The 21,379-nt window shown below is 46.1% G+C and overlaps 1 protein-coding gene across 10 annotated transcripts in view; it reads right to left on the bottom strand.

The window, feature by feature from the left end:
• UNC80 (unc-80 subunit of NALCN channel complex) overlaps positions 1-21,379 on the bottom strand; it is a 178,480-nt gene that overhangs the window by 61,665 nt on the left and 95,436 nt on the right. For 7 of the 10 annotated variants that reach the window (XM_075933922.1, XM_075933912.1, XM_075933917.1 and 4 more), the window contains exons 27-38: positions 20,728-20,931; positions 18,699-18,799; positions 17,071-17,268; positions 14,536-14,643; positions 13,655-13,793; positions 9,738-9,919; positions 7,918-8,049; positions 7,307-7,493; positions 6,070-6,201; positions 5,597-5,740; positions 4,882-4,982; positions 2,968-3,054 (exon numbers count right to left, since the gene is read on the bottom strand). In XM_075933922.1, coding sequence (XP_075790037.1) covers positions 2,968-3,054; positions 4,882-4,982; positions 5,597-5,740; positions 6,070-6,201; positions 7,307-7,493; positions 7,918-8,049; positions 9,738-9,919; positions 13,655-13,793; positions 14,536-14,643; positions 17,071-17,268; positions 18,699-18,799; positions 20,728-20,931 — 1,715 coding nt within the window. The remainder of the gene's footprint in view (positions 1-2,967; positions 3,055-4,881; positions 4,983-5,596; positions 5,741-6,069; positions 6,202-7,306; positions 7,494-7,917; positions 8,050-9,737; positions 9,920-13,654; positions 13,794-14,535; positions 14,644-17,070; positions 17,269-18,698; positions 18,800-20,727; positions 20,932-21,379) is intronic. The other 3 variants (XM_075933913.1, XM_075933920.1, XM_075933921.1) reach the window with 2 other exon arrangements.

Below are 21,379 nucleotides of genomic sequence, written 5' to 3'. Positions count from 1 at the left end.
GGAGCAGTCAATTTGTGATCAACCCAAGGCAACCATGTAGATCAACCACCATGGTCCTTTACACCCCATCTCTATAAAGTGGAGGAAAGAGAGGATCTGGGTAGCAGTGTATAGGGGGGACCAGGGAAGAGGAGCAGGGACCTGGAGGAAAACAGCAAAGCAGGAATTGGGAGTGGAGGAGGCTCTGAGAAAAGGAGGGCAGGAACAAACTAGGAGGCAGGAACTAGTAATAGGGCAGGCAGGTAGACAGTGTTCAAACTGGCAGACATCTAAGGATTCACTGAGGGTATGTCTACACTACAAAGTTAATTCAAACTAACAGCAGTTAGTTCGAATTAACTTTCATAGGCGCTACACAGGCAAACCACTAGTTCGAACTTAATTCGAACTAGCGGAGCGGAGCACTTAATTCGAACTAGGTCAACCTCATTCTACAAGGACTAACACCCAGTTCGAATTAAGCAGTTAGAATTAAGGGCTGTGTAGCCACTTAATTCGAACTAGTGGGAGGCTAGCCCTCCCCAGCTTTCCCTGGTGGCCACTCTGGGCACAACCAGGGAAACTCGTCTGCCCCCCTCCCAGCCCCGGGGCCCTTAAAGGGGCATGGTCTGGCTACGGTGCCCATGCCAGGTGCAAGCCTGCCAGCACCCAGCCAGCAGACCCTGCACCTGGCACGGCTCGAGCCAGCCACCCGCTGCCACCCAGCCCTCCCCCTCTTCCCGGGACCAGGCTGGCAGCTCCCAGGAGCCTGCCTGGGGCTGCAAGAGGTGGGCACCCGCCTGGTCTAGTGTGGAGATCGTGGACCTCATCCACGACCTCCGCACTAGGCACAGGAAAGTGGCCGTCTAGGGCAGGATAGCTGCCAGCCTGGCCACCAAAGGCCACATGCGAACCCAGGAGCAGGTCTGCATGAAAATCAAGGTGGTCCAGTGAGACCCCCGACCCTGAGCCCTGAGCTTAGAACATAAGAACGGCCGTACTGGGTCAGACCAAAGGTCCATCTAGCCCAGTAGCCTGTCTGCCGACAGCAGCCAACACCAGCTACCCCAGAGGGGATGGACCAAAGACAATGACCAAGCCATTTGTCTCGTGCCATCCCTCTCCAGTCTTCCACAAACAGAGGCCAGGGACATCGTTCCTACCCCCTGGCTAATAGCACTCCATGGACCCAATCTCCATGACTTTATCTAACTTCTCTTTATAGTTCTAGCCTTCACAGCCTCCTGTGGCAAGGAGTTCCACAGGTTGACTATGCGCTGTGTGAAGAAGAACTTTCTGTTATTAGTTTGAAGCCTGCTACCCATTCCTTTCCTTTGGTGTCCTCTAGTCCTTCTATTATGGGAACTAATAAAGAACTTTTCTTTATGCACCCTCTCCACACCACTCATGATTTTATAGACCTCTATCATATCCCCCCTCAGTCTCCTCTTTTCCAAACTGAAAAGTCCCAGTCATTTTAGCCTCTCTTCATATGGGACTTGTTCCAAACCCCTGATCATTTTAGTTGCCCTTTTCGGAACCCTTTCCAAGGCCAAAATATCTTTTCTGGGGTGAGGGGATCAGATCTGTACACAGTACTGAAGATGTGGGCGTACCATAGTTTTATACTTCCCCTCCTCCTTCTTCCCCGGCTTCCCCCTTCCAGCTCCCTCCTCCCAGGTTTCCCCCTCCCCTCTCCCACCCTCTCTCTTCCCCTCTCCCACCTCCTTTTCCCAGTCTCCCCAGAGGTTAATTCCCCCCCCCCCCACACACTTTTGTTAAATAAAGAGAGTTTCTATTTTTGAACAGGTGTCCTTTATTTTTTACATCAGGAAGGGAGCTGGGGGGGGGGGGTAAGTGGAAAGAGTTGAGGGAGGAATGGAGTACGAGCCCCCGATGGGGAGGACTGGGGTGGCTCTGCGGGCTCCTCGGGGTGGAAGCTCTCCTGCAGGGTCTCCTTGATCCTGACAGCCTCCCGACTGACCTCCCGGATGGCAGCCTGCGGCAAGTGCAGCCGGGCTGATGGCCGAGTGCTGTGATGTGCCGAGTGACGGCACTCAGGGCACTCCAAGTCAGGACTACTTTGCTGTCCCTCATCGAGGTAGACAAGCAAGCGGGGAACCCTGAGAACTGTCTGTCCGGGGTGGGGGTTGGGTCCCTTTAAGCACAGCCCTCGGCTAGCCTGAGACAGCAGCTCGACTCTCTATGTCGTAACCTGATGCCCTGCCGGCACTGCTTCCGGCCATCCTTAACTTCGGTTCAGGGTCCACTCAATGTGGACATGCTAGTTCGAATTAGCAAAACGCTAATTCGAACTAGTTTTTAAGTCTAGATGTGCTAATTCGAATTAGCTTAGTTCGAATTAACTAATTTGAATTAAGTTAGTTCGAATTAGTGCTGTAGTGTAGACATACCCTTAGTTGCTCAGATAACTTCCTGTGCCTCCTTCTCTCCTAAGTAGCATGTCCAAGCCAATCTTTGGCTCCAGACATCTCCTCCAATCGAGAGCTTGTGGGAAGAACCCTTGGTAAACTAGACCATCACTGCCCCCTTCTCTCATGGTTCTAGCGAGCTGCATGGTGGTGGTGGAAGTCTGCATACTTCTGGGGACCTGCAAACTTGGGTTTGAGACATGCGCTCCTTCACGCAGCAGAATCGCAGAGAGCACAGCTCAGGATCTGCGCACATGTTGCCAAGTCTCCCCTATCCACCCTCTGAGCAGAGCTCCAATGATTGCTCTGTGAAAGGGTGGTATGCAGCTGTGGAGTAAAGGTTTGGGATGACAGTTTATTTAACTCTTTAATAAATGACAATAAAATGGAAGCCTATCTGAGCCGGGTGATGTATGCTGACTACTGGAGGCTTGGTGTGTATGTATATAGTGTGGGCAATACCACAAGGCATGCTCTCCTCTAGATTGTAACACATGTGCTTTCGGAAACGGGCAGTCAAAGATTAGACTAATGGCTGATATAGGGTGCTACTCACCAAGTAGTTAAACAGGATGTGAGATGTCTGGGCAGGAAAGTCTCCGATGTTCAGTAGGAGCTTCCTCAGCATGTACATCAACTCATCCTGGAAAAAGAGCAAGAGTTTTAATTTCCATCACAAAATGGTCTACAGTTTCTATCCGTTCTCACTTGCTCTTTCTCTGCATGAAATGGAACCATATGGTTAGGCGAGTACTTAGAATTCTAAGTGCAAGTCCAAAGGCACATTGAATGTACCTAGGTCACTGGTTCTCGTTATTTTATATTGGGGATCACCTTCTTACCTAGAAATAACACCCTGGCAGCCTCCCAATTCTGTCATTAGACCCTGCAGCAATTCTAGTTCTGACTTACAGTCAAAAAGTCCTGTACGACAGTATTGGAGAGAGTATATGAAAATTAATTCACCTTAAAGACTAAAAAATTTATTTGGGCATAAGCTTTCGTGGATAAAAACCACTCTCTCAGAAGTAGCGATACCGTTATTGATATCACTATCAGACTCAAGGGCAGCAGCAGTCAAAAAAGCTAACAGAAGATTAGGAACCATGAGGAAAGGTGAGTTAATGAGATAAAAATATCATAATGCTACTATGTAAATCCATGGCTTGAATAACGTGTGTAGGTCTGGTCTCCCCATCTCACAAATAGAATACATTAGAACGGGCAAAAGTGTAGAGAAGGACAATAAAAATGATGAGGGGTATGGAACAGCATTTGTATGGGGACTCCCCACAGGGGACTGTGCAATTTAGAAACGAGACAACTAAGGGGCGGATATGGTAAGAGCTCTGTAAAATCATGAATGCTGTGGAGAAAGTGAACCAGAAAGTCTCATGTACCCATCACGTCACACAAGAACCAGCGGTCACCCAATGAAATGAACAGGCAGCAGGTTTAAAACAAACTTTAGGACGTTCTTGTTCACATAGAGCACTGCCAACCAGTGGAACTCCTTGCCATGGGAGATTATGAAGGATAAAGGTTAAAAAAGGATTAAGTAAGTTCACGGAGAATTGGCCCATCAATGGTTATTAGCCAAGCTGATCAATCCCGTATGCTCTGAGTATTCCCAAACCTCTGACTGCCAGATACTGGGGCTGGATGACAGGAGATGAATAACTTGATAAATTGCCCTTGGCTGTTCATTCCTTCTGCCCACTGTTTAAAGAGAGGTTGCTGGGCTATATGGACCATTGGCCTGATCCCATGTAGCCGTTTCTATGTTCTTACTTATATGGTGTCACTGGTGCTGCAGGTCTGCACGATACTTTTCATACAAACAAAAGAGACAGAGCCCTATCTCAGAGTTTACAATCTAAACCAGACACAGCAGAGAAACGGATTACAATGAGAGATATTAATAACTTACGTTAAACAATCTGTTCCACCTTATGCTTAGCTGTGACACGCTCAGTAGCTTTCCCAAACCCAAAGAAGAGCTCTGGGTAAGCCTGAAAACTTGTCCCACCAACAGCAGCTGGTCCAGTATAAGATATTACTTCCCCGGCCTTGTCTCTTTAATATCTTGTGACCAACATGGCTACAACACTGCCGACAGGGCGATGCCTTATCAGCCCTGTATTTCAAGGAAGGTCTAACAGAGCAGCTCTTATGAAACTAGCTTCATTTGCACCAGCTGAGGATACCTAACTCAGCAGAATTCACTGAGACACCTTGGACAATCATGGCCAGATTCTCTTGTGGTGTAAATCAGAATAGCTTCATTGACTTAAATGGGCCGACACTGATTTTTACCAGCTAAAGATCAGTCTGTCAGTAGTCTAAGCCACCTTATAATAAAGATTGTTTAGCCTTTCAGTGATTTTACTTGCTCTTATATTTTCGTGCCTGACATGATGGCTAAGCTCGTCTTTAATATCTATCCTGAGAAAAGTGGAGCCTAACTTACCTGTCGATTGCTTATTGTGAGTTTCTCCAGGAAATGTCGTAGAACCGTAGAGGGATCTTCAATCAAGCAGTTCCATAAGACCTGCTGGGCTACAGCACTCACTACACAGGAGGAAGAAAAAAACCAGTTGGAACTTCCTCGAAGAAGTCTTACAGGGGTATATTTATATTACAGTATTTGACATCTCCTCATCCAACCACGCATAAACCTTGCTCAGTGCTCACTCAGAAAACTGCACTTCCTGCCCTTTCTCAGACGATGATGGTTTTTGCTGTGCTTCTAAGGTCTTCAAAAGGCACAGACCCTTGCCAGAAATTTTCAGTGTGCAGAAGCTGAGCTAGATGGTGTTACCCCATTTCTTTCTGTTACAGGACATGACAGGAAGGGCCAGCCACACTTTACAAACAATGAATAATAAATATAAAAAATAACGAAGTAAACCATTTGCAAATTGCCTATAATATTTCACAATAGCAACGAAGGATGTTAAATTACATTTAATCGGCTAATCGAGTAGTCGATGGAATTTCTATTGACTACTCGATTAGTCGATAAGGTGGGAAACTGAATAGCGGGGGGCCTGGGCCCAGAAGCTGCACCTCTGCTTTTTAAATGTATTAAGAGCCAGCAGGCTCTTAAAAGGCAGAGGTGCAGCGAGGGGGACCAGAGGGAGACTCTGATTAAGAGTCCATGAATGTTTAATCTAGGTCAGCACCTGCTACTCCATCCTCCCGGACTTCTCCATCTTCCATCAAGTGAACAATGGGGAGCACAGCCGCACAGATGCATGCTGGGAACACTGCCTGGGGGGGCTGTGGCACATGATGGTTTGGAGTGTGCTCTGTAGTGTGTTCCTCATCTAGAGTGCAGAGAGGAGTAAAAGGCATGCATTAGCCAATGTGCTGTTAGTAAAGCCGTTTTAGTTACAGTTTTCCACCTGGTAGGCTTCACCTGACACAACTCAGCAGTAACTCACAATGAAACTCTAGAACTGGAGAGAAGCTACGTGGCAATGAATAGCAATATCATAATGCATGGGGCTGACTAGTCCAGAACTTCCTGAGCATGCAAGCAGGCCTCACAAAATCAGGTGCGGCTTGGTTACGAGCAAGCAAGACGGTGCATCAATAGGAATGAATAGCTACACTTCCCAGGCGACTTAAAAACAAATGCACAGCCAATGCCCACCTTCTGCACTGACCGCTGAACGCACTGACCAGACAGAACCACGACGGAAGGAATAGTTCCTGTGAGAAGTACTGGAGGTGCAGGAGGGACTCACAGAAAGACGGCGCGATGCCAAGTTGGTGACTTCTTCTACTGACAAAGAAAACAGGAGATGTGAATTTTGGTCCATAAATTCGACTGACACAATGCAGGGCACCTCCTCGGGAGAAGCAGCATGCTGCCAGACTGCAACAGGGAACAATTCAAGTCAGGCTTCTTGTGAAGTGCACAATTTAGAAGCTAAAAAGATGACCTAGGTCATTTTGTCCATCCCTGGGAGATAGAGCAGGCCTGTTCCTTAACGTATTTTACCCAGTACTTTGCTGAGTGAGCTGACTCCAGTGATGCAGCTCCACAGCTTCCATCAGACGATTATTTTATATCCTAATAACTCACACTATTAGGCAATTAGTTGTGCTTCCTGTAAGGTGCTGTCTGAGTGCACTTCCACAGCCACAATTCTCTGTGCAGACTTTCCATTGCATACCCAGCAGTGGACATCACAGGACTTCAGCAGGCCTGGCCAAAAGGTTTGTGGGGCCCAAGGCAGGACGCTGGCAGCGGGGCCCCAGGCCTGGCTGGTGGATGGTGAATATTCAGCAGCACGAAGCCCCGAAAGCGAAGGGCACAGGGTGTTTGCCTTGCTCGCCTTGCCCTATACTTTAGCATATCCATAGCTGCAATGTGATAAAAGTGAACATTTAACTAACCCTTGTTAAAGTAGAAACGCTTTATGGCAATAGCGTGACTCCCTGAAAATCCTCAACCCAGGGCTAAGTTTTCAGATTCCTTTATTCTTATGCAGTAAGGAGCTGACAGGGCCAGGTACTGAATGCCTCCTGCGAGGCACTAAGAGTCCCCAACTATTGGCCAGTGGGAGCTGAAGACACCCTGCTTTTTGCAGGCAGCATTCAACAGTTCAGAAGTTTGGGGCCTTATTACACTAATTCTCAATTACACATTTTTGAACCTTTGATTTTTTGACATGGATGCCTTATACCTAGGTGGTGCTGTTAGGTTCTGAAAGTGATTCAGAACCAGTTCCACTGCATGATCCAAAATGGTGAGGCTATTAAAGAGAGGTCTTCCCTATCATTACGGATCACTTTCTTTCCTCCCTCCTCCCCTAAGATCTGTTCCATGTTGTAGGCATGTGCTTATTAGTCCCTGGCAGGCAGTTCCTGGCTCTGGAGCGCACCTTCCTCTTCTTGCTCTGAGTTTGGGGTACAGGTGGGCTCGTAGCAGGCCTCCTGCGTAATGGGAATAGCCGTGATCAGACTGGCTTCCCGGCCTAAGCGCTTCTTTTCCTCTTCCTGCTGCAGGTTCTTCAGGATGTGCTCAGCTCGCTGGTGGGAACGAGAGACCGCCCGGGCTGAAAATGACTTCTGCCAGAAAAGCGAGAAGAAAGAAAGCAACGTGAAGCAATTAGTTTGGTTTTCACACAACACATGTTTTGGGCCACTTTTATGTAACATTTAATCACTAAAGCTCAAATCCACCCATCTGCACACACTCGCATACACAACGGTTAATAAAGATTCCCAAGGAAGCCCTTGTTTGGATATCTTGTCTTAAACCTCTTGCTGACAAATAAGAAAAATATAAATGTTGTATTTCTGATGCCCAGGCACTATGTTGATAATGTACTCAAAGTGCTCTTGTAAACCGCACAAGTAAAGAAATTCAGAGTTTAGACGATTTTGTATTCTTTAGCTCTTCCACCCCTTCCTCACCCCCACCTGACAAAACCAGAAGGATAATCTGCTATTAAGCAATAACAATACCCCCTCTAGGGAACGCTCTACTTACAGACTGGTCCTCATTAATTGGGTCCTGCACACTCCCACTGCACTGTGGAACCCATGGGGGATCAAACATGGGCACAGAGGGCATGCCCAGTACTGGAGAGGGCAAGGTGAAGTTGATACTTGGAGGAGGAATCTGTAAGAAACCCCAAGGAGAGAAAATCAGGCAAAGGGAAAGAGAAGTTTTAAGTGGTGGATTTAAATGCTTATTGATTACGATTCCCCTTGGGATTCTAGCCTCCTTCTGCAACCTGGGACAGAGTGAAGGGGAACTGCATTCAGTAGTAACAATTTATTTTAAAACAATAAAGCAGCTTAGACAAAATTATTTTGCACTGTCCATTATAAAAACTGAATCCCAAACTTAAAACAGGGAACCAGGAACTATAATACCACAGAATTGCAGGACACCGATTCTTTTGCATAGCATCATGCCAACCATTTGGGTTCTTGTTACATCACCAGTTATAATCAGGACTCTTCAACCACCATGAGAAACAGAAAACTAAGGAAGAAAATCTTCCAAATTAATCACTTTTACTCCTCAAATGTTACATAACAATTATCTGTGGTATATCAAAGGGTCAATACCCTTGCAGTGGTTTCAAGAAGACATCTGTTCCTTTAAGATGGACACTAGAAGATACCTGGTTTAGGCTGAACTTCTCTAGTCTGGCACCTTGGGAACCGGACCGGTGCCAAACAAGAGAATTTGATGGCCCACAGGACGTCAATATTATCTAGCAGAATTACCAACTGGTTACTGGGATGTTAGAAGACATGTAGGGGTAAATGAAAGCTAAATAAAAGCACAGAACACTGAGATCCAGGACTGGTGGCTGAAAACAAATTTTATAGGAACCGCGGGAAACTTGGCCAAACCCACGATAAGCGAACATCTGGCTAAGTGAAATCAGGACAGACCACAGATGCTGCCAAACCAGAGAGTGCCAAATTAGAGAGGTTCAACCTGTATATCAATCTGCAGTGAAGGAGCCCACTTCCCAGATATGTCCATTATATCATTAAAAATTACAGCAGTTAGGAGAACAGTGTATGATCTTCAGGGATGTATCAAATTTTTGTAAAAGATTAAAAGTGAATAGACAACTCAACTGGCCAATCCCATTAGTCAAAGAAAACCCATGATTAATATTGACCATATTATCGCTTGGGGCATGAAACACCCAACTGCAAAAGCAATGGCCAAATCAGGTCCTATATATTTAGCCCAACACATTTAATTATAAAAGGCACAAGATATTTCTGTTAATAATCATGAAAATGTTGCATCATCTTCTAATTTAATGTTGGCAGAAGAGTTCCTTGTCTTCATGTCACAATACATCTGCCCCCCCGACACACTGGCTGTGTCTACACTGGCATGAATTTCCGGAAATGCTTAAAACGGAATACTATTCCGTTTTCAGTTTTTCCGGAAAAGGAGCGTCTACATTGGCAGGCTGCTTTTCCGGAAAAGCCCTTTTTCCGGAAAAGCATCTGTGGCCAATGTAGACGCGCTTTTCCGAAAAAGAGCCCCGATCGTCATTTTCGCGATCGGGGCTTTTTTCCGGAAAAGACTACCGGGCTGTCTACACTGGCCCTTTTCCGGAACAGTGTTCCGGAATAAGGACTTATGCCCGAGCGGGAGCAGAATAGTTTTTCCAGAATAGTGGCTGATTTTGTACAGTAGAGCATCGTTGCTTTTCCAGAAATTCAAGGGCCAGTGTAGACAGCTCGCAGTATATACCGGAAAACTGGCTGATTTTCCGGAATAAGTGGCCCAGTGTAGACACAGCCACTGTGTTTGTTCTCCTCCTCTACCTTAAAGATCTGTTGTGCTCCCTCCTCCATCCGAGGCCAGACTTGATAGCGAAATCTCCAGAGAGTATGGAATTTGAGAACAGCATTCAATCGTTGCACGGTCTCAGGGTGACGAAATTCGGACATCAGCATATCAGAAACAGCCTCCGGCACTTTCACAGCACACAGCAGGAACATGGCAGCTGCAGGGAGAGCACATCTGATGAGCTGAGTGTTTCCAGAGTGCATTTGTTTTGCAAATAAAATTGCCGTAATTTAAAAAAAAAAACCCTAAAGATATACTCCGCAGAAAATCAGATAAGCAATATACTTCGACCAGCAAAAAGTGCTTTGCTTCATAAAACCGAATCAGTGTCATTCCACCTATCACAGCCATTACAACTGCTCATGAAAAGGTTTTAGCAAAGCTGCTTTTAAAACAGAGAATACTTCTGTTCTCCTGAAAACCTCAGTAATGATTAGCTTAGAATAATAAGTAAGCCCATGATTCATTAATCAATAATAATGAACAAGCAGCAGCACTTTTTAGGACTTTCCAACACAAAGCATTTTACAAAGGAGAGAGGGGGAAACTGAGGCACATAAATTTTAGCGCCTTTCTGAAGTTCACCAATCAGTGGCAATGCTGGGGAAAGAAATTAGATTTCTTGACTCCCACTCCAGGATCTTATTTTCCTACTGTACAGATCTGCATAAAGGAATATTCCAATTATAGACAGACAGTAACTTAATTATTGGGAATGTCACAATGCATTGAAAAAGATCATTAGTTATGAATCTAATAATAAATTGTCCTGAGATAAGAAATAAGAAGAAAACCAATGAATGAATACTTTGCAACTTCCTAAGGGTACAGCTACACTTGCTCCCTAGTTGGACCTAGGGATGCAAATGTAGGCGACTGAAATTGTTAATGAAGCGGGGATTTAAATATCCCGTGCTTCATTAGCATGATCTCGCCGGCGCGTTACTCTGCTCACCAGCTGATTCAAAAGTGAAAGTGCGCTCCTGGATGTGTTAGTTTGAACCAAACCCCTTGGTTCGAACTAACGTTACTCCTCATTTTTTGAGGAGTACCCTATGGGACCAGACAGGTGCAGAATCCAAATATTTACAGAGCATTCAGTAACTTTTAGATAAAAATAAAAAGGGTTGACAATGAGATTTAGGTCTCAGTCCTGCAAGGTGCTGAACAATTCTGGGAGTTGCGCTTCCAAGTCGGGGGAGTGAAGGGTGTTAAGAATATCACAGAAGAGCTCTGCACACAACCCCTGAAGCATTACTGAACTGATCTGAAAGTCAGTGGCCTGTGGGCAAACCATACAAGTGTTAATTACGAAATAGTTGTTTGTGTTCTCTTTCCTTAAGTGCCATCACTATGCAGTTATAATGGTGAACACAAATGCCAAGGATTTTTAAATTCCAGTGTCTAAAATGACCTCTACAGTCAGACTCCTGGGCATTGGAGAACATAATGCAAAGGAGTTGGGCACCCTACTTTGTCTACAAACACACAGAACAAAAGGATGGCCCCTGTCCCAAATTGCTTAGAAACTAAGTACAGGAGAGAGTTGGGAGCTGGACCCGGAGACATTACAATTAAATAGGTCAAAATGTGTTGGAAGTGGGTCAAGTTGAATCTCAAGGGTCATCCTCTCTCACAAAGACTCCCTATCACAGTGATGGGAGGGGAATGCAGCTGGATGCAAAAGCTGGTGTTTTGCTGTTGGAGCCACTGGGTGAAGGAATGGTCAGAAATGTGTGACCTGTGTACTCATAAGCAAATATCAATGCTTACAGACTTGCACAGATATCAGTCTTCAAAGTATGGCTGGCTGCCTGGAGCGGTTCACCCCAGGAGCCCTGAAGGTAGCTGCTGTTTGCCAGCCTGTCTGCCTGGCATTTACTGAGAGAGTCCCAGACATTCAGACCTCTCTTAATTGGGCAGCTGGTATCCTTTCCTCTACTCAGAAGCCAAGCTACAAGGTTGCTCTGTGCCTTTTTGGGTTCCACCACCCCATTATCTCCTCTGGAGACTTTTGGACATGTCCTACATCTCACTGGGAGGCTGTTAACCTCCCTCCTTCCCCGCCCCCAAACTCTGCAACAAACTCTGAGTACAAGCTCATGGGCTACGTCTACACTGGCACCCTTTTCCGGAAATGCTTAAAACGGAACAGTTTTCCGTTATAAGTATTTCCGGAAAAAGCGCGTCTACATTGGCAGGATGCTTTTCCAGAAAAGCACTTTTTCCGGAAAAGCGTCCGTGGCCAATGTAGGCGCACTTTTCCGGAAAAAAGCCCCGATCGTCATTTTCGCGATCGGGGCTTTTTTGTGGAAAAGACTACTGTGCTGTCTACACTGGCCCTTTTCCGGAACAGTTTTTCTGGAAAAGGACTTTTGCCTGAACGGGAGCAGCATAGTTTTTCCGGAAAAACACTGACAATTTTACAGTAGATCATCATTGCTTTTCCAGAAAAGCAAGCGGCCAGTGTAGACAGCTTGCAGCTTATTCCGGAAAAGTGGCTGCTTTTCCGGAATAAGTGGCCCAGTGTAGACACAGCCATGGAGTTTTCTGCTTGTCCATCGACAGGCAGAAGGATTTTGTCAGATGATACAGCGCAGAGCTAGGCAGGTGAGTTAAGACTAAACTGCTTTAATATTTAAGAAGTGATAATGTTAGGACAGGTTTCACCAGGCAGTGCTGCTATTCAGAGGCTGACGTGGCACGGCATGGGAACAGCTCTATCAACTCTCATCTCCTCCTGAGCCATGGGATTTCAGTCAAGACTGAACTGGTCTCACAATGACCTCCAACCCTCAAGCAAATTTTAGCTCTGCCCATGGTCAGCTCCCTGTAATCTGCTGCCTGCCGCACTTCCCCGCCTCCTAGTAGCCAAGCAGAACTGTGCCTGGAAGCAGGCAGAGTTCTCTGCCTCAGGCTTCTTCCAAGAGCTATAGGAGTTTGGGGTAGGGCAGTAGGGAAGAGAGCAGCTGCATCATTCTCACAGGAAAGCAGGGGGAGCAGAAAGAGCCAAGCAGATTAGGGGGGCTCCATTCCCTCCACTCCCCTGTGAAAAATGGCTCTATGTGCTCTCTGCTTATCCTCACACACATCTGCAAGGCCAAGCCTAGGAAGGGTGGCAGGAGGATAAATAACCCCTAGAGCCACAGGAGGAGCAGAGGTGGACTGACAGGCAAGTGGAAGATCTGAGGCGGGGGCAGGATTAATTAATGGGCTGTGGTGTGGGAAGACAAGGGGCTGGACGCACACAATTCATTAGAAGGTTCAGGAATAAGATGGGAGCTCCAGCCCATCAGGCAGGATTTTAGACACATCTCTGTTACATGATCTCAGCTGGGTCCTCTGGCAAAAGCTCCAGCGGCACGGACCGCTTTACAAGATGATTCTGGGAGAGTTGGCAATACATGTACTGGGGCAGTGGGGAGGAGAAGGCGAGTTCAAACATCAAAAATGACCCAAATCCACCATGTCATCTTTGTTTTAAAGATCTCCTGATTCTGGGCCAATCCCCGAACTGCTGAGCTTTCAGGGTTAGCAACACTGAAGACACCAAGTACTGTTAAGTTGTGTGATGCATTTCTGTTTGCGGTAGGGCTGTGGCACACGGCAGGAAAGCGTCCTTTAATCTCTCTAATTAGAATCAATTCCTGGAGCAGAGATGGTTCCTCTGAATCAGGCACTGACGTCTGGGCTGGGATGCCCAAACAGGAGATTGCCTGCAGCCTGCTTGCGCTTTGTGACAAGCACAGCATAAAGAAGCTGCCCTAAGAACATACCCAGACACAAAGTCACCGATTCCTCCTCCAACAGGAAGCTGATCTGCAAGGCCCCGACGTCTGCAACGGATGGGCACTGAGTTGACAATACCAGTCTCTGGATCTGGTTCTCTTACCTGCTGCTCCAGCCATGTGCTCATCCACACTGAGCAGTAGCTCCCACACTGCAGGCTGGATGTCCCCGTACATCTCCTCTGTGAGGATCGGAGCTGCCTTGATTAACAGTGACAAAGGCGCTGGAGACAGACTCATTACCTGCAGAAAATGAAAGTGCATTTTGGAGCAGAGCTGAGTAAACGATTGTTAACGAGTAACATCCTCACTGATTTTACTCTCGTATCGGATCATAAATGATCCCCCGTCTCTGGTTTTAGCAGATTCAATTAATCTGATATGAACGTAGCACACTTGTACGTGAGCATATTTCAGTCTGAAAACTCTGCACCTTGACTAGCTGCTGTTTGTCAATTGTGGCGTGAGGCTGATTCCCTAAGCCCTGTACTATTTTTGCTGCTCCCTGACTCAGGGACTGAAACTTTGATAAATCAGAAGAATGGAAGGCAAAGATAGCAGCACATGCACTACTATAAATATCAATCACAAACCATCACTGCAGCAAATTCACAACTGGTTTCTAAATACATGCTTTGATACCTTATTACTTGAGGCATGAAAATATGTAGACACTTAAAGGCCCAGACTCCAACTTCTTTTCCTTTTTCATTGCTCCTTCGGTTGTTAATGGGGTTAGAATTTGCATGTATTAATTGAAATCTTTGGGCGGGGTTCTTCTAGCAGCTGCTCCAGCTCAATCTTAGGTGCCTCCTATACATTTCAGGATACCATTCATTTCCACGGTGTTATTTAGGAACAGTCACACATTCCAGTTCTTCTTACTCTATGCACAGGTTCCATAATCCTTCCTTCTCCCACTACAAGCCCTCTTGGAGGGCAAGGCAGAAGCCACTGTGGTGGGTAAGAGAAAGAGAGCCAATACCTGGTGCCTGATGTATTTCAACATTCCAGAGTCCTTCTTTCCTTCCAAGTTGATATCCATCACCCTCTTCTTCAGAGAGGGCGTTCTCAGGCACGACTTGTCCAAGCACTGAAAAAAACCCAAGAACGGAATTCAGTTATTCATCTTGACGACATCTAATTTGTAAAACCGGAGAATCTAATTCAAGTGGATGCTGAAGCTATGGATCTGAAGCTGTCCATATAAGGCCTTTTTTTTTTTCTGTTGGCGTATTCAGCACCCAGCAAGATGACCTAATCCTAAAGGTTTTTTTAAAAATTTGAATTTTAATACTACTTTCCTTAACAAGACCAAAGTAGTAGCCAATAAGCCAAATCAGAAATTTGAATGTGTTCCCTGAAAGTGTCCCATAATACTCTCATCTAAAGGTTACAAAGGTATGAATTTTAGAACACAAGTGTCTCAGAAGGTTAAAAGTCAAGAGCACACAAATTCCAATCTAAACTCTCCTAGTGAGTGTATGACCGCTGCACCGATCCATCAACTATTCTCCTTTCCTCTCAGGGAAACATAAGCAGCACTAGGTACCTGCACATGAATTTACTGCTGCTTGAAAGTGAAACCAAGCTAATTATCATGTAGCCCAGTGATAAGGAGAAATGGGACTTACTGTTGCCAGCCATTTTATATTCAATATCCCGAGCACCACAGTTTCCCCAGTGTATTGTGTGGCTTTTGACTTTGTAGTGGCAACCTATCAACTAACACAGGGGTTTTCCCCCATGGAGGTCGCAAACAGGTGTCAAGTGTTATAACCCTCCTGACTTTCTCCAAATGAGAGCATAGTGTCAGCTAGGTCTTGGCTACATGCTAGGGAGTTGCCAGAGTTGTCGCAGCATGACAAAGTTTTATGAGCTAACACATAAAAAGAAATGTAGTAGATAGAAATAAAGGTTTTAGGGTTTTCCTATGTAAAGAGCCCCAGCTTTATGTGTGTATGCCCAGATGCATTATTGCCCATACATGGGCTATGAAATAGTATAGCTTCCCGTTTTGCAGTGGAATTCAATGTTTGAGCTGAAATAACTGCAGCATTGCAATGTGTGTCAGGGGACATGAGCATCGTTCAGCACTCCAATGAGTAGTAATTCTGCATTCTTTAATTTGTTCCCTTTGTGCTTTGTTCTGTATCAATATATCAGTCATTGATCCAAATGAACAGGCAACTAATCACCCGTTCTGTGATAGGGAAATGTAATGAACTTGTGTAACCTACACACCTGCTGGGTGAGGTGCACTGTCCCGTGTAGTGGCACTGAGACCACAGAGAGAATAATGAATCTTCTCTACAGCCTTCGCTGAACAGTAGTTGGCTTTTAGTTCATACAATAGAGCAAGGGCGGGGAACCTCAGGCCCGGGGCCCGCATCTGGCTCCTGGCTTGCCTAGATCTGGTCCCTGAGGCTCAGGGCTCCCCCATAGCATTGGGGAGTGTCGTCTTCTTTTTTGAGGGCCACGTCAGTGAGGATTTGGATGGGGTTTTTTGCTTCTCATTTGTGTGTGGCCCCCAACTGATTTTTCTGCGGATCAGTGGCCCCCAACCCAAAAAAGGTTCCCCACTGCTGCAGCAGAGGCTCATGCACTAAGCTCTAGAGGTCCCAGGTTTAATTCCACCCACAGGCAACTGGAGTCTGCTGGCATTACAGATGCAGAGCGAAAACTTCCACCCAGAGAGGTGACGATGAAATCTTTGCTTTGGTGAGATTATGAAGTGAATTCAACAGGGGGCCGGAGCGCATGACCTATGAGGAGAGGCAGTGGGATTTTGGCTTGTTAGTCTGTAGAAGAGAAGAGTGAGGGGGATTTGAGAGCAGCTTTCAACTATCTGAAAGAGGGTTCCAAAGAGGATGGAGAAAGGCTGTTCTCAGTAATGGCAGATGGCAGAACAAGGAATAATGGGGATATTATCTAGGTTGGATATTAGGAAAAACTATTTCACTAGAAGGGTGGGGAAGCACTGGGATGAGTTCCCTAGGGAGGTGGTGGAATCTCCATCCCTAGAGGATTGAAGTCCTGACTTGACAAAGCCCTGGCTGGGATGATTTAGTTGGGGTTGGTCCTGCTTTGGGTCGAGGGTTCGACTTGATGACCTCCTCAGCTCTCTTCCAGCCCACGGATTCTATGATTTTATGAGTATCAAAGGTCACAAATACTTCTGCTTCAAATTAAAGGGTTGTTATTACCACGTGAACATCTGCGAGACTCCCATATGACATGTATTCAGAAAATCTGCATCCAGTCTGGTTCAGCTCAGGAATGTATAAATGTCAGCCGGTTATGGTCCCTGAATAACCCAGGGATTTCAGGAGCTGCCATACTTTAAGCACAAAAGCAGTCCAATTGAAGCCAATGAGACAATCACTGGTTTAAAGTTTGTCACAAGGTTAGGTATCTTGCTGAACGGGGGCCATAGTTTGGGTGACACTCAGTGCAACTAACGAGTGCAGCTAACGAAAAGAATCTTGTAATGAACTGGGTCCTTTACTGTCCTTCTCACCTCCTTCTGCTTTTTGCCTCTTGCCACGTTGTTCAGTGCATTGTTTTCTCGGAGTGAATCCACGGTGTCACCATACAGCAGTTTGATGGCTCGGACCAGGCGAGCGCAGGAGCGGCTGTGGTGGAGGTAGCAGTGCGGGTGGCAGTAATCAACATGGGTGCATATGAAACTCTGCTGGTTGCACAGCAGGATCATGACCTGGAACCCAAAGGGGGTGCGTGAGAGTTACTCCAAGTATAGGAGCACTAGTTTGGCAGAGAGAGAAGGCCCAAGACAAGCAGCGTTCCCTCCATTTCATGTAAAGACTCTTTTGTTACTGACCTCCGTTTGAAAAAAAAAGGGGGGGGGAGAGGCAGGGTTAGAACTGGTCAAATATTTGACCACCATTAAACACTAGGTGCCCTATTGTGGTTCTGAGTTGGTTCCATTCAAACAGGAGGGCTTCCCTGTTCCCAAACAGAAATAAACCCAGCCCCTGGTAACCCAGACCCATCTAGGGGTCCCCTGCAGCTGGTAGCTATGCAGGGTAGGAGTAGCTCCTGCAGCACTTGGGGACTGGAAGGTACCTTCAGGTCAAGGGATCTAGACAGGCATTAGTGAATGCCCTCTTACTCCAAACGCATAGCAGTGAAATACCCAAAGTCAACCGAGAAGGGAGGCAAGTGGAGCAGGGCCCCCCCGCCCTCACTCAGTACACATTTGCTTGTGAGAGGAGAGGTGCTGTGCATTAACAACCCACCCCATTTTACCCTGGCTTTATTCCACAACACTCCTTAAAATTCTCCAGACTTTCATCTATGTAGACTAAATACCAGGCAGGCAAGGTCACAGCAATATTCTTAGCTCCCTCTAGTCTATGCCTTGAATTGATGAGTGGGTCTATCCTGATCATGGGAAAATTCACCACTGCACTCTCCACCAGATGCAAGGGGATCAAGTTGTCCGCCAATGACTGCACCTTCAGGTGGCTCAGACTAGGAGTCAAGCCAATGTACTGGCATTTCTACGGTGGGTATGGTCATTAATAGTACAACAGCAGTGCCTGACAGCAAGGATGGACCCGCAGTTAGGATATCCGCTGAGGAGTGGGAAGGTCTGGGCTCAGTGTCCTGGGAGTCACTTGGTCTGAGTATTAGTGCCCCACCTGCAACCTGGAAATAACACCACTGTTCTGTTGTGAGGATAAATACACCGAGAACTCTGAGAAGCTCAGGTGCTTGGGACCATAGAGCTCAGGTTAATTCTGTCTTCTTTTTAAGTGAATTTACAATTTGCAAAGGTATGCAGATTAGGAGGCTGTTCAGGTAAAGAGAGAGGGCCTGACTGAGACTGCAGCCCCACTGTGTTAAGTGCTGTACACACGCACGGCAAGGGGTGATCCCAGGCCAAAAAGTTTATCATCTAAAGCAAGAGGACAGAGAAGTGGTGGGAGACAAGAAGCATTATCTCCCTTTTACAGATGGGGAGCAGCCACTCTTCTTCAGCTGCAGCCTATGGACACTTGCCAGCCCTAATGCCGCGCTAACTGAGCGTGAATTGTGAACAGTTTACCCCTCGTGTGTCATAATCATTCATTTTGAAACCCCAAAGTGCTAGGTCGGAGAGCATCTCAAGGGACCTGTACTTACATGCAGCCACGACATGTTTCGATGGTAATTCTCCTCCGTGCCTGTGCTACTCAGCACTTCAGGCTCAATGCTGGGCTCACTTGCACTCCAAGGGCTCCCTTCTTCAAAAGAAAAATACCCCATAATGTGGCTGTCTTCTCGGCTACCCCATGTGTTAAAAGCTAGGGAAAGTGCTTGTAAGCCAGGCCAGCCTTGCTGAGACCAATCACTGTGCATAGAACCAACTGCACTTGGAACCCTCCCGCCTGCCATCAGCTGGACTGGCAATTACAAGCAGCATTCACAGTCACTGTTAATTTGCCAGCTAGTCAGTGGGGAGCATTGTTCCCTTTCTGGCAGAGCGGGGAGGGAGTAAAAATACTGGAAACAAATTCCTGGCATCACTAAGATGCTGCAAATTAGTTCAATGATCTGCACTGACTGGACCGCGTGGTTACAAACGTCAACAAAAATCCAACCTGAAGTGGAATCAGCCTGCTGCCGCCGCCACCACCAGGCAATGTCACCATTAAGTGCCCAATGAAAAGACAATAATATAAAGGGGAAAAAATCCACACTCTATTCATGCTAATTCGAGAGAACTAGGGCAAGGGAGAGAGCTCTGACTTGTCACTGAACGGATCCCAGTGTTTCCTGCAGCCACCAGGGGTCTTCCATAATGCCCACATTTGAGAACACAAGTTGCTTTGGGAGGCATTTTACCATGAACATCAGTAAGGGTCTGGCTAAACTCAGGTTAGTCCTGTCTTCTTTTACTTTTTCTAGTGAATTTATGGTGTGCAAAGGTATCCAGATTAAGAATTAGCTTTCCTATTGAGCCACGAGAGAGGGACAGCTGACAGGGTCAGAAGGGCCTTTGGGGTTGGGATGTTAGTTCAGCCTCAGTTGTTATTCAATCCTTGACATCTTTGTTGACATCCCTATCACTTTGTGCCAATTGCGACAGAGATTTCTTGTGATGTGGACATAAAATAAATGTATAAGGACTAATTTTTGAAGGACATCGTATTAAAGATGTTACATTTAGATTAATCAACTAATCAAATAGTTGATGCTGGCTCTTGCTACATTTCAAAGGCAGAAGCGCCATGGGGAGCCCTCTGGGGCTGTTGTACATTTCAAAAGTCGGGAGGGCGGGGCTAGCGGGGCACTGCTTGAGTCCCCAGCTACCCCCTGCTCCTGTGGCTCTTCTGCTTTTGAAATGTAGCTCTGCTCTTGCTACATTTCAAAGGTGGAAGCACTGCCAGTTCCCCACTGCACCCCTATCCCTCCCCCCGCACAGAGACAGTTTTAACTGGCTTTTAAGCCTGCTCCCCCACTTGCTGCCTCTCTGACAGAGGCAGCAAGGATGGGGGAAGTGACTAGTTGAGTCAATTCGTTGCTTACATCCCTACATTGTACATAAAATAATTGTACAGTCTATTACACTCTCATATGACATGCATGTGTAGAATATTATATGATATATTATATAAAATATGTGTATATATATATAATATCATACAATATAAAATCTGCATGTATACACATGCAATATCTACTATCGTGGATAATAAAATGTATAACACAATAATATTATATATATTGCACATATAATGTCATATATATAATATATGATTTGTAAATGTTATATATCTATATTATCATATGATTCACGTGTGCGCACACATACACGTGTGCATATCTCCTCCTAACCACAGCATGAAATTGGCTGGCAGTCTGGTAATTTAGTATTTTAAGAGTTCATACACTAACACTGAGATTTAAATTGAAAATTTTTCTGTGGAGTAGAATTTACATTCCAGTGTGCACCAATGGCAAGATTTGAACTCTGGCCTTCCTGGGTGTTAGCTTAGGCATTCCATGAGGAGGGAAAAGATGACTGCTTAACTCATAGGGATGGCGATTTCTCCTACTCTAACCAATCTTTATATTTATTTATTGTTTCTGGACCTGCTTTAATCATATCAGAATCTGGATGCTGCCTAATAAGCCCCACTCCCTTTTTAGCCCATCTCATCTATGTTACCTATGTCAGTGACAGTGTCCCTGCTGTGGGACAGCTGCAGCTCCTCATTCTCAGACTCTGAGTCCTGCCGTGATAACTTGGTGCTCTTTAGGCTGCCGGCCCGGCGAATGCTGGACAGGGAACCCCCCTTCTTCACCCGGAAACTGCGGGTTCCTTTAATCTGGAGCAAGCGGGAGCCTCCTATCCTGATCTTCCTGCTGGAAACTGCATTAAAAGAATAAAAGAGGACTTTTCCCCCTTACTTTTCTCCCATTTAAAAAAAATCCTAGTCCCCCCGTCCCACCGACTCCTGATTGTCAGCCTGTGTTACAGCAACTTGACTTCTGTCAAGGAAGATGGGCAAGAGGGTCCCTCCAAAGCCAGCCAGCACCAGTGCAGATCTATCTATCACTCAGGACGGGATGCTTTACAGAAATGTGCTCAGAATCTTCTTCCTGTAAACATGTTACATCAGCGCCGGGCTTGTTTATATTTGCGATTAACCCTGTTTTGACCACTGATGTCCAGCAAATGGGTGAGCTGCACTGGCAGAAACCCCAAGCAAAGGCAAGGTACATCACAATTGGCACTGGTAGAGTTCATTCATGCTTGAAACTCAAGTAGACTCAGCTGGTGCCAACTGTGGCTTTCTTTGCTCAACTTGGAATTTGCA

Source organism: Pelodiscus sinensis, chromosome 7, assembly GCF_049634645.1.
Source record: "Pelodiscus sinensis isolate JC-2024 chromosome 7, ASM4963464v1, whole genome shotgun sequence".
In the NCBI taxonomy this organism is placed as follows: domain Eukaryota; kingdom Metazoa; phylum Chordata; order Testudines; family Trionychidae; genus Pelodiscus; species Pelodiscus sinensis.
Note: the sequence above shows the minus strand (reverse complement) of the source record. Positions and strands in the feature narration are given on the sequence as shown.